This window comes from Esox lucius, chromosome 6 (assembly GCF_011004845.1).
Source record: "Esox lucius isolate fEsoLuc1 chromosome 6, fEsoLuc1.pri, whole genome shotgun sequence".
NCBI lineage: Eukaryota > Metazoa > Chordata > Actinopteri > Esociformes > Esocidae > Esox > Esox lucius.
In genome coordinates this window covers 19,671,811-19,684,448 of record NC_047574.1, presented here as the reverse complement: position 1 = coordinate 19,684,448, position 12,638 = coordinate 19,671,811, and the positions used below count along the sequence as shown (strand labels likewise).

The 12,638-nt window shown below is 40.6% G+C and overlaps 2 protein-coding genes across 3 annotated transcripts in view; one reads left to right on the top strand and one right to left on the bottom strand.

The window, feature by feature from the left end:
• Window positions 1–1,375: 1,375 nt before the first annotated feature.
• On the bottom strand, window positions 1,376–12,208 carry si:ch211-223a10.1 (putative ZDHHC-type palmitoyltransferase 6). Of its 2 annotated transcripts, XM_034292538.1 has the most exons (11): window positions 11,940–12,018; window positions 11,163–11,292; window positions 9,293–9,428; window positions 8,549–8,659; window positions 8,269–8,401; window positions 4,962–5,140; window positions 4,723–4,796; window positions 4,456–4,618; window positions 4,028–4,113; window positions 3,247–3,437; window positions 1,376–2,552 (listed from the first exon to the last, which is right to left on the bottom strand). In XM_034292538.1, the coding sequence occupies exons 3-11, from the start codon at window positions 9,361–9,363 to the stop codon at window positions 2,076–2,078; spliced, it is 1,485 nt and encodes a 494-aa protein (XP_034148429.1). In that variant the 5' UTR covers window positions 9,364–9,428; window positions 11,163–11,292; window positions 11,940–12,018; the 3' UTR covers window positions 1,376–2,075. The 2 variants fall into 2 exon arrangements, with proteins under 2 accessions (XP_034148429.1, XP_010897530.1); XM_010899228.3 differs by lacking the exon at window positions 11,163–11,292 and having other exon boundaries at window positions 11,940–12,208.
• Window positions 12,209–12,471: 263 nt separating this feature from the next.
• wdfy4 (WDFY family member 4) overlaps window positions 12,472–12,638 on the top strand; it is a 63,454-nt gene continuing 63,287 nt past the window's right edge. The window contains exon 1 of the mRNA XM_020047424.2: window positions 12,472–12,586. The gene's annotated coding sequence lies outside the window, so the exon portion shown is untranslated. The remainder of the gene's footprint in view (window positions 12,587–12,638) is intronic.

Genomic DNA, 12,638 nt, shown 5'->3' with positions numbered 1-12,638 from the left:
AGAATCATGTGCTGTGTGACCATGCTTCCTCTCTTTATCTCTCCTCTTTCACTGTCAGGAAGTGAGCAGTCAGTATGGAGAAGTGAATGTGCTGGGGTAAAACCAAAATCGCTTTGAATAGTCAACCAAAACATTTAGGGTATTTCATCAGTATTTTTGGAATATTGTCTACATCAGGGTTGGCCAACCCCATTAAGTTTGGTACTTACTCTGTACGCAGGATTTATTTCCAATCCTGTTCTTGTAGTCAGTTGTGTTAAAGCAGGGCCGGAGAAATGCTTGAGGATTAGTAATGCAGAAGAGGTCCAGACATCCCTTGAATACTCAGTTCCTTGGTAAAGCCTTGTTCTGTTAAAAAGTATGGATCAGGTTTTAAGTCATTTACTTGAGTTTCTTTTGTTACATTTCAAACCACGTTTTTTTTCTTCAAATCACTGTGTACAAAGGAGGTTAACATCCGAAACAAAACATTTGATACTGGTTAGACTTAATATGAGACATGTTTCATCCAACGTAGACTAGCTTTCTATTCCAAGACAATAATCAAATCATGACACAACCAATTGTGTAATTCACCTCTGATGCTGGAAACCTCAAGCAGACCAGCTAAACAATAAAATAGAGATAATTAACATGATCTGAGTTAATTGGCTAATGGACAAGGAAAAGCTGGAATGTAATACCAGGAACAGAGAATCTGCGGTGTGTCATGATAATGGCTGCTCCTAGAATCTATAATATGGATATAGGTATTGTGTGTGTATGCGAGAGGTGAATAGAGAGGTTGGGAAAGCGAGAGAGAGAGGGTGAGACAGGCAATGAAAGAGAAATGTCCTGTCGGAGCCATGAGGATTAATGTTAGGAGGAGCTCGAGGTCTTCTGTCCTCCCCAACCTGCAGATAGCTTTTTACCATCTTAAACACTCGGTATACAGCAGGACATACAGAGGACGTTTAAAAATATTACATGCGACGCAAATGGTCAAACGGCTCAGCAACATACATTAACCGACCAGACCAGACTCTGATGGCTACTGAATCATGCTCCTTCGTAATCAAGTAATATAGCCCTCTTGGGATATTGAGGAAATCCAGGTCATTAATGGCCATTGACTGAAGAGGCTCGGAAGCACTTTCAAGGAGTAGGTCAGAGAGATAACCAAATGCTTTTTACCAGTGCTTACGGGCATTCAGGCTCACGGGTTGTTTTACATGGTGAACCCATCCAGCCTAACTAGTGATGATGCAAGAGACCTAAGGACCTTTTAGTGGATATGCTGCACATGCATTTGAACCCAAAATGTTACTGGCACCTGAAGTAATTCAGCCCACCACAAGCACCGAAAACACCATCAGCATGAAAGTAGGAATCATCATTTCATCGTATTATATCTTTATTTTAAACAACAAATGACACCAAGGTTAAAAAAGGTATTGTGGAAAGTACTCAAAAATACATAAGGTAATGATTCAATTGACCACTTATCTCCAGTGAAACACAGTTTCAGTGCATTTAAAACGTAAAACCGAACTGACTCCTCTGGGAGCAGACACCACAGAATATACTGTGTAATATTCTTCACAGGAAAGAGCAAATTCATCAGTCATTCATAAACTAGTTCCTTGTAGAAGTACTGTCAGTTTAAAATAGCTTGGAGCGTCACACAAAACCCCAAAAAACTATGGCTCAACATGCATATGTTGGAAATATTTTCTATAACAAATAGTGTTTAACAGTAAGTCAATGCAAGTAGTGGGGCAAGTTGAGTTGTAGTCTATGCAAGACTTGCGCATTCAGTCTTCCAGATTTAATATATTAAACATATAGTTTCTATATGATCCCACTCCAAAAGACAATCAAAGGAGGTTACCTTTAAGGCCAAGATCCTTCAGAATTAAGTCTGGCCTTCAAACTACTTGTTGTTAATACCTGTGTGAGCTTCCCAAGGAAATGCCTGGGCTTCAGCTTGGCAGCCTAACTGTCTTACTGATGCTGCCATTGGTTTCAAGGACAGTAGAGTGATCAAACTCACACACTGTTCTTTATTTGGCCACAGGTTTTAGAGTCTATGCCGTTTAAATGTCTATGGAGCTCTTGTCCTCGGCATGTCCATTATCCAACCGTCTCCTCCCCTCCAACAGAAAGGTAAGAAATGTCTTCCAGCGGTGTCCTAGCGAACGTTGCCGCGTCTCGCAGGAGAGTTTGAAGTATGTCGTCGTACCCAGGGCGATGGCATCAAACTGTTCAATCAGCAGCCCCACCTCCCAGAGAATTGTCAGAATGTTCATTATAGTCAAAGCGACCACCCAGAACTGGGCAGCCACAGCCCTAACCAATGACTGGTCATCTAGGGACATCACCACCACATACACATGGTAAGACGCCGTAGCGATGAAGAGGAGGTGCGCTGCGGCCATGGAGAGGATAAAGATGATGAAAAGGCGGTGGTTCCCCCTTCCGACACAGCGATTCAGGAACAGGCAGTGGTGGTCGTAGTCCCTCACACAAACATCACACAATTTACAGTGTTTTGTATGTTCTGGCTGAAATAACTGGAGAGGAAGACCAAAAAGAGAAGAAAGATAGAGTGAGAGAATATCAGTGAGAATACATATAAAAACATAGAATTTGACATATGCACAGCAAGCATAGTAGACCTGCTTCGCTGATGTGTGTAAACTGTAAACATTTCTGTAAATATTATAATAATAATAATAATAATAAATAGGGTTCTAGTTCACATAACTTTGGGGAGGGACATTTCTTCTTCCATACACATTCCTGAGATGTCACACTCAACTAAGTTGAGTAATAATAAAACAAATTTTCTTTTTTGGTCTATTGGAGCCACATTTATACTGACTAAAATTACACAGAAACTTTGGAGTGCATCTTCAATATAGTCAAGACTATTCCCCAAAAGGGACTGATAAACATATTTCTAGTCCAAACTATCACCTCTACACCCTTATTTTAACAGGTAAAACACAATCTCATTCACAGTAATAAACTGGGAGCAATAAGGTTAACTACCTTGCTCAGGGACAATGACGGATTTCTCACCCTGTTGAATCAGGGATGCAATCTAGCAAACGTTCATTTACTGGTTATGCTCTAACCACTGTTCTGTCTTAAAAGTGCTCTTCATACATAGAATACGGACCCGATGTTTCTGTTATCCACTAATAAAAAAGATGAATTAGATGACTGATGGATTTGTGGATTGAATACAGTAGTTCTCCTCACCTCACAGTAGATGCAGAACCTCAGAGGATTTTGGTTATTCTCTAGCAGGTCGGATATGTTAGAGTAGCGAGGATCTGCGTCTCCTGGTCCCAGCTCCCCAGGATCCTGGGTTAAAACCCTCCAGAACAGGATTAGAACCACAGAGAACTGAACCAGCGACACATGACCCAGAACACCATCCCCCCACAGGCGTCACAGCTGGTTAAGACATAACCAAGAATACAGTACATATATTCCACATACGACATGGACAGAGAAGGGTTAGGGAACTACTGTACATCAGCCACTTGAGGAATGGTCGGAGCAGGTGGTCAGGGGTTGGAACATAACTCTATCTGCAAAGTGAACACAACTTAGCCCAAAAAGAGATTGTATTTCAAAAGAATTATAATATAACACTGCGATTACTGTACATTAAAACACAATCATGGAAATACTCTTAATAACTTTCTAAATGAAAATATATTCTGAATTCATGTAGATTTTAACAAATAAAAAATACATTGAAAAATAACAAAAACTGCTGAAAATATCATGAAGATTCAAAAAAACAGTCACATGTTACAGGATGGTTTTGACTTAGCTAAAGATTAGCAAAACTACAACATCCAGTAATTTTCACTAGCAAGGTTCAACCCACTTGTCTTCATCGGACCTTCAAAGCTTTTTAAAACAACATACAGTAATTTATTTGGCCACACACAATATCAGGCAGGACACATTCCCTTTAACATAGGAGACCATCTGTAATATACAGTACGAGACCACACTGAAAGGATATTAGGTGGCAGTATTCGGCAATAGAAGCAGACCAGAGAGTGGAACAGCCCAGCTATCAGAGTCCCCAGGTAAACAGGGTTTGGTAACCTGCAACCAGACAGGTAACCGAACAAAGAACAACATAATACATTCATTAAGCCAGAAGGCACAAGTGTGTTTGCTAAAATGGCTATGGGCTGTCATTATGCACAACCAACACAGAGTGCCTGGATACAGTCCTTAGCTGTGGTACACTAGCTATATTACACAACCCCCTCGAGGGGCCTAATCATTATAAACTGGTTATCAATGCAATTACAACAATAATAACAGATTTTTTTGTCATATCCGTGCTTTGGCTGTCAGACAATCAGCAATAAGTGTTTGAACGGATTGGTGTATAATATACTGTGTGGGGTCGTACACACACACACACACACACAGATATACCTCTGGTAAGTGGTCATGCGGTGGAACTGGGAGAAGATACTTCTAGCCAGCCAGGGGAAGAGCACGACACACGTAATCCCCCCGTAACCCCCCAGGAGAGTAGCAATAATCAGTATGGCTCCTCCAATCAGTAACGGGAAGAACAGTGTCCAGCAGTATAGAACTGGAAACACACACACACATTTATAAATCCAGGGTTCAATGACACATGACATTTCTAACAGTCAAACGTAACCTGGCCTCACCAGAGATATTAGGCCCACTTACGTTGGGACTCCTCAGGTTTGCTAAAGGGAGGCTCCCTCATGTAGCGGATTAGTAGTTTGCTCAGCTGCTGGTGTCTGTGAAAATAGAAACCAGAGATTTGGAAAACTATGAAAGGGATATTACATGTAATAGTCTGGGGACGAGGTGTGACATATTCCTGGGATTCATCAGGCCACACAACAGAAAAATAAAAAGAGGTGAACAGGAAGCCGTTCATGTTTAGAGGATATGTGACCCACCTGAACGTCTTTCCCTGTCTGCAAAGGTCCAAAGGCGTGTGTCCACTGTAGGTCTTCAAATGCAGAATCCTGAAGCCTGATCTCTGGAGCAGCGTCCAGCACACCTCTACACAGCCGCGTTCTGCTGCCACATGAACTGCTGTCAACCCATCTTCATCCACAGTCTCTACCATACACCTCTGACCCCACAAAGACATACACACACACACACACACACACACAACATTTTTAAAAGGGTGGCATCCATCGTTAAAAAGATGAAGGAATCTGCTGCCAACTGCTACATCATGTTCCAGGATTGTCAGCAAACAGTCTTTCTCAGAGATTCCGCCCCATTCCAGTGGACAGCGAAGTCCACTAAGGGGTTCAGCCCCATTCCAGTGGACAGCGAAGTCCACTATGGGGTTCAGCACCATTCCAGTGGACAGCGAAGTCCACTAAGGGGTTCAGCACCATTCCAGGGGACAGCGAAGTCCACTAAGGGGTTCAGCACAATTCCAGTGGCCAGCGAAGTCCACTAAGGGGTTCAGCCCCATTCCAGTGGACAGCAAAGTCCACTATGGGGTTCAGCACCATTCCAGTGGCCAGCGAAGTCCATTAAGGGGTTCAGCACCATTCCAGGGGACAGCGAAGTCCACTAAGGGGTTCAGCACAATTCCAGTGGCCAGCGAAGTCCACTAAGGGGTTCAGCCCCATTCCAGTGGACAGCGAAGTCCACTAAGGGGTTCAGCACCATTCCAGTGGCCAGCGAAGTCCACTAAAGGGTTCAGCCCCATTCCAGTGGACAGCGAAGTCCACTAAGGGGTTCAGCACTGTGTCAGTGGACAGCAATCTCAATTGCAGTGAGCCACCACGAATGTTCCAAATATCTAAGCATTCTGGTGTGCAGATTTTCATTCCCATTCTGTGATTTGATATGACTGGTATAAGAAATTAGTACACTTAATTAGACAAGAGCTATAACAGGGAAGAACCCTGGAGGGGCTCATTTATGTGTCGTGGACACTATCTCACATTTGTACTGAACATAATCCAGAATGGTTGTTCGTGTAGAAAAAATGTGATTTGTTAAACAACTGGTAGAAGATTACTGTCGATGAATACCAATCGTTCTCAAATTCGGGTAATTTGCAATTTGAAATGCCCCAAAAAATTACTTTATGCATTGTCTACAAAAATATCTAAACATTTAAATGAATTAAAACACAGTTTGTTCTTAATATTCGAAAATGGGCAGTTGTTATTTTTAAAAGATCTTACTCCAACCTCAAGTTGTAACTTACAAATGTGTAATTGGTAATTGCTGCTGTTGTATGAAGGAGTAGTGTGAGTCTTGCAAATGAATGTGATCTTTCACATATACTGGAAATGTTATGCTAATGAATTTACAAACAAATTGGTATCAAGGCAGTTGTCTTCTGTTAGGGAGTGACAACCAATAATGATTCATACAATGTACAACGATGTGTCTTATATTCAAATCCAATAATTAATCTGTAAAGATTGTAATAAATTACATCTGATATGCAAACATAGGCCTTGCTTATGTTTTGATAGTGATGTCATCATAGTCTAGGACAGGAAGGAGCAGTCGTGTCCCTAAGGTCATTCATATAGACAGAGTAAGACAATTCTTATTGTACTTTACTGCTGTTTATATAATTCTTTGTTAGTAACCCAAGCTTATAGTTATTTGCTTTCCTGATATAATCCATATGCTTTCCAAAATATATTTCAGATATTTCAATAAAAAATGTCAAGCATTGTCCCATAAATTTCACACATTTAAAAGTGATCTATTATTGAGTGTATTCTCTGCCATATATCAACCAGAAAAGGAACCAAGCAAGCCTAGCTCAGCCTTCCCGCAGTTAGAAAGGATGAATGTGGTTTTCACTGTCTGGTTTCTATCCGCGGTTTCATATGTGGCAGACTGTGTCTTTAAACATTACGCTATATAAACAGCATAAATGCAACTTTTACATCAGCCATTACATTTTTGCTGAAATAACATGGACAACAGAACGTTAATTAACGGAACTAACGTGTACTCTTGTATAAAGATTACTGTATATGGCTAGCTCATAGCTATAAAGTACCTATAATGAAATCAATGACTCCAATCACTCCATGGCTCATTCATTTTATTAGAAAAATATAAAAATATAAAAGGGTCACGTAATACAATTACTATTTTAAATGTATGAGATTCATGATATTACAGAGTGGATATATATATATATATTGTTGTGCAATGGCTGAAAAGAACAGAGTATATAAATATTTCTGAGAGACAAAAATTGGGGATCTGAGAGGGGAATCGAACCAGGGTCAAAAGACTGAAGGGCAGGGATAATGGCACAACGCTCATTTTTCATTTGTGAATGACATTGATACAATAACTATCAATACAGGTGAATATAACTATTTTGTCAAGTGAAACGAGAGAATCGTGGAAAACCGTCCTCTTTTACTGCACAACGGGTTGTAATCTATAGGCTTATTACCCCAAAAAGCATGCACAGATGCGTACTTCGAAAATCCCCCAGAAATTGTCGCAATATAATGGTAAACAGCTTTATTTTAGGCTGACTATAACGTAGCTACCGAAGGCTGTAGCCAGCGAAGTGTTTGTCTATCCTGAACACATCCTAATGCATCATTGATTATGTCTGCAGCGTGACTCAAACACTGGCCGCTTGCGTGGAAAGCAGCGTCTCTAACCATTACACCATTTAACAAGGGGTACTCAATCATTCAGTCAGTCAGTCACTCAGGAAGAGCCATTCGCTCTTCTTGGCAGGTTTTGATTACGCGGTCTGGCAAAAAGCATGATATAAGACTTTGATTTAAAACCAAATTATGAGCAAGAAACCATTTCTTCAAGTTTTTAAATCCACTTGGAGATTTGATTGCATCGCCAAAATATTTAAATCTGATGTATAAACGACTGTCATCAGCGTATTAGTAAACGTGGATTTGTGCAAACGAGTGACAATTCATATATGAAAACAGAGAACAGAAGTGGGGCCAATACTGAGCCATGAGGTGCTCCTCTACTGAATCCCAGAAGTAGGAATATTTGTCTGAATATATATCTATAAAAACATTTATAAACAGAACCAGCACTCAATCAGCGCCTGCACCTCTTTCAAACCCTGCTGTAATTAAACATTTAGATTTTTCAGAGTCAAAGTTCTTATTGAGACTGCTTACAGTTAGAGCAAGTCAATACCACCCTACAGGAATGATAAGCTAGCCGTTGAAATCAGACTCTTTCCTAGCAAGTAGGTGTGGTCTTTCTCACCTTGTTGCGGAGCAGGAAGCGTACCACCTCGGTGTTGCCAGTGTCAGCAGCCAGATGTAGAGGCGTAACATTGTACATGTCTCCGTCACACCAACGGAACATACCTGTCTCCCACAGATACTGCATCGCCAAACTGGGCCACAAAACGCACAGTAATAGTGTTTTATTAACGCACAGTAATGCACGTGTGTGTCGTTCTTAATTTTGAGTGGCTTCCTAAGTCACTGGCATGTGCTGCAATGTTATAAAGCTCTGAGTTCATTAATGTGTGTGTGCTTACATGCTTCCTCCAGAAACTGCGTGGTGTAGGGATGTCTTTCCCTGATGGTCAACAATGCGTAGGTCTGCTCCATGTTGCAACATCTGGTGCATCACGTATACATTACCGTGCCTGGAGAGACACAGGCATTGCCATGATCTTCAGGCATTACCTATACATTATCCTTTGACCATAATCTGGTGCATATTATGTACATACTGTATTAAATGTTTTAGTAACTAAGTGAGAGAGGGCAGAATTGTCTTTAACACTCAGGAACTTCTCAATGGGTCAAAATACATTGTGCACTTGTCTTTAACACTGTTTAACATTTTTTTTAAACCCAGGCAGGATATTTTTTGTTACCTGTATTTCATTAGATCTTTTTCATGTATACATTCAGCGTGTAATTCTAGCACATCAGAAAAATTCTCTGTGAAGCTCCCCAGCATATTTTAACAAAATGATATTTGCAAAGCTAGCTAATGGTTATGAACGGCTCCTTTATGAACAGTAGAGCTATCAGAACAATGCTGCCCAGTACCACTCAGTTGGAAGACCACTCATTACACATTCATTACCCATTCTGGAGAGACACAGACCTTCCCATCAATAAAATCCCTGAGATTTTACACAGGACTTTCTAAATGCTGCTGGGGCCAACCTACCAGTACCTATATCATATATGGACAGATAGTAGAATCCATTCAGCGTGTTCGAATCTCCAGACACTGACGTTCAAAATCGGCAGACGGTGTAACTGACCTGCAGGCAAAGTGGAAGGCCGTCATTCCAGCATCACAGGTCAAGTTAGGGTCAGCTCCATTGCTTAGCATCAGGTTAACCAAGGAACGATTACCATGGAGGGCCGCAAAGTGGAGAGGGGTGAAACCACCCCAGCCTACAAACAGACCCATACAAAGTTATTATCAACATGACAAGACTGAGTTAAAAGGAGACAATTCCAAATCTCACTGTGAAATAAATGTGTTTAAAGAGGACTTAGAGAGTCAACCACCATACTAACATGGTCACTCCCAACCTAAAAACATTGATAACCATACACCAAAAGGTTCTATCTAAAACCTAAAATGTCTCTTCAGCTGTCTCCATAGCAGAACCCTTTGGAAAAAAAACATCTGGTTTAGTTGCAGCCTTTTCCACTGAAGATTCTACATAGTCTTTTTGGAACCAAAAACATATCTTTTGGAAAGGGATTCTCCTGTAGGGACAGATGAAGAACTTTTTCTAAGAGTGTAGGCCAAATACAATTATGCACAAAAGTTTGCATACCCTTGGAGAACTGGTAATATACAGCTCTGGAAAAAAGAGACCACTGCACCTTTTTCTTTCTTTTTCAAAAAAGTCGAAAAGGAAGGTTTTGAGTGAGGAACAGAAGGGTTAATATTAAGAGACCACTGCAAATTGAACACTTCTGTGCCTCACTCAAAACTTTCCTTTAAAAGGAAAGAAAAAGGTGCAGTGGTCTCTTAATTATTTCAGGAGCTGTATGGACCATTTGTAAAGAAAACATGAGTGAGCAGGTAAAACACGACTTTTATTTCTTATGGGATTCACATTCAACTGTAGTTCATAACAGAATGGCACAATCATAAAAAAAAACATGGCAACAAAGTAAAAAATAATCTGACCCCTGTTCAAAAGTCTGCATATCCTTAGTTCTTAGTACAGCGTATCAACGACAGCTTGCAGTCTTTTGTAATAGTTGTCTATGAGGTGGTAATTATTGCAGGTGGTATAGCTGCCCATTCGTCTTGGCAAAATGCCTCCAGGTCATGCAAAGTCTTTGGTCGTCTTGCATGAACCGCACCTTTTTCTGCTGTAACCACTGGAGGGTCAACTTGGCCTTGTGCTTAGGGTCATTGTCGTGCTGGAATGTCCAAGAGCGCCCATGTGCCAAATTGTCTGCCAGGATTTTTTACAAGATTCCCTATGACTTTAGAGCTCACACACCCCCAAAACATCAGTGAGCCACCACCATGCTTCACAGTGGGGATAGTATTCTGTTCACTATAGGCCTTGTTGACCTCTCTCGAAACATAGTGCTTATGGTTGTGACCATAATGCTCTGGTCACGTCACACCAAATGACAGTGTGCCAGAAGCTGTGAGGCGTGTCATGGTGTTGTAGGGCATAATGTAACTGGGCTTTTTTGTGGCATTGGCGCAGTAAAGACTTCTTTCTGGCATGTCGACCATGCAGCTCATTTTTGTTCAAGTATCGTCGTATTGTGCTCCTCGAAACAACCATACCGTCTTTTTCCAGAGCAGCCTGTTTTTCTCCTGAGGATACCTGTGGGTTTTTCTTTGTATCCCGTACAATTCTTCTGGCAGTTTTGACTTTTAATTGCCATTTTCACCTGTGTGTGTCACCTGGTGTGTCTGTAACAAGGCCAAACATTCAAGGGGATGTAAACGTTTGTTCAGGGCTATTTGGGTGACTTCTGTAATATGTTTTAAAAAGGAGACAAACTATTATATGATAATAAATGGCTTCATATGATTAAAAAAATATTTGCACTGTCAGTCATATTTTCAAAAACAATGCCAAAATGTCACAATTTCGGCCAGGGTATGCAAACTTATGAGCACAACTGTATTTAAATTACGTTCACCTTAGAAGTTGTGACTTCATGTAATGTAGTCACAGGAAACAGCCACCTCAAATCACTGAAGCTGAATGAGTTTGTATCTCTTCATCAGTGAACCAATAACAATAGCAGGCATCAGCTGTCAGCAGCAGACCTTCAAGGACAGTTGGTGCAAAAGCATTCTGGAACTGGAATATGACTCAAACAACTAGGCATTTTGCATGATTAAAATAACATGGCCAGTGATACGATAATAAAATTGGTTATTAAGCAATATCATAATATGCTGCTGGTTACAGACATTTATAAACGGATTGGTTCGAATCTTGAAAGCTGATTTGCTATTATCTGTGGTATATGAGATCGTATACCTCTGGTATGACATCACATATACTCTAATTGTCTAGATAATGCAGTTTATAAGAGCACAAGGCATCTCGGGGTTTGTCTTATGTTACTTAACGCGAGTTAAATGACAGCTCTTGGCCGTGGTATGTTGGCCAAATCCCACAGCCCCTCGTGCATAATTGCTTAAATATATTGGATATAGCATTGCAGTAGCTGTGTGGAATGCTCTGACGACCGACACCTCAGCCTGACATGCTTATAATTCAACATGTATTTAAAAAGAGAATTTCAAATTCCCTGGAATAACGGTAGGATGGTTAAGTCACACTACCGGAAGTGTCATTATAGCGTTGTACATTGTAGGCCATAAGCATAACATTCTCCAAATGTGTCTACATTACGTTACGTAACTATAGATGCATGCATAGTCTGAAATGCATAGCCAGGCCTTACCTTTTTCTTTGAGTACAGATCGATCATGTTGAATGATATGTGCACATTGATCTATGTTCCCTCGCTGGATACAGTCAAATATGTCCCCGTCGGCACTAGTCATGGGATGCATGATAAGATAAAAAATATGACCTCTGTCGTGTGACAATTAGGCAGTGAATAAATACATTTATCAACATTCACAGGTGATTTACAAGAGATCATAGGCTTAAGAGTATTTTTTATTGTGATAAAATGAATGCGCCGCAGTGGTCAGGGCAAACCCACAAACCCCGCCTAAGCCATCTGATTGGATAGAGAGACTCATGTGACCTGGCTATCAGAGTCCGTCATTACAACATGTGATCCCAGAAATAAACCCGATGATTGGGACCGCTCTTGAATTCACATCAATGTGGTTTTATTTAATTAAAAACGGTATTTAAAATGAAAAACATTTTGGTAGTAATTTGTGGGTTCTAATTTTGTCGAATAAAAGCCAAGTTGGAAACTGTAGCCATTCAAGGCACGTTACTTTGTCAAGCCTCACGGGCAGATCAGTGTATGAATCGTGTCAACATTCTATACCTGTCGACATGGGAGCTTCCCGAAAAAGAAGACCAGACTAGTTTGTCATTTAAAGGATAAACTCAGAGAAAATACAGTAGGTTTGTAATGTTTAATACAAACACTTGCTATGTGTATTAATAGTTGACATGG

What these genes read in the sequence shown, in the direction of transcription:
- si:ch211-223a10.1 (XM_010899228.3), bottom strand. Translation starts at nt 12,051, where the DNA reads ATGCATCCCATGACTAGTGCCGACGGGGACATATTTGACTGTATCCAG. An exon ending in CGCATGACCACTTACCAGAG is followed by an intron (nt 4,114 to 4,455) that starts GTATATCTGTGT and finishes GTCTGGTTGCAG; the next exon opens with GTTACCAAACCCTGTTTACC. An exon ending in GGTTCTGCATCTACTGTGAG is followed by an intron (nt 2,553 to 3,246) that starts GTGAGGAGAACT and finishes CTTCCTCTCCAG; the next exon opens with TTATTTCAGCCAGAACATAC.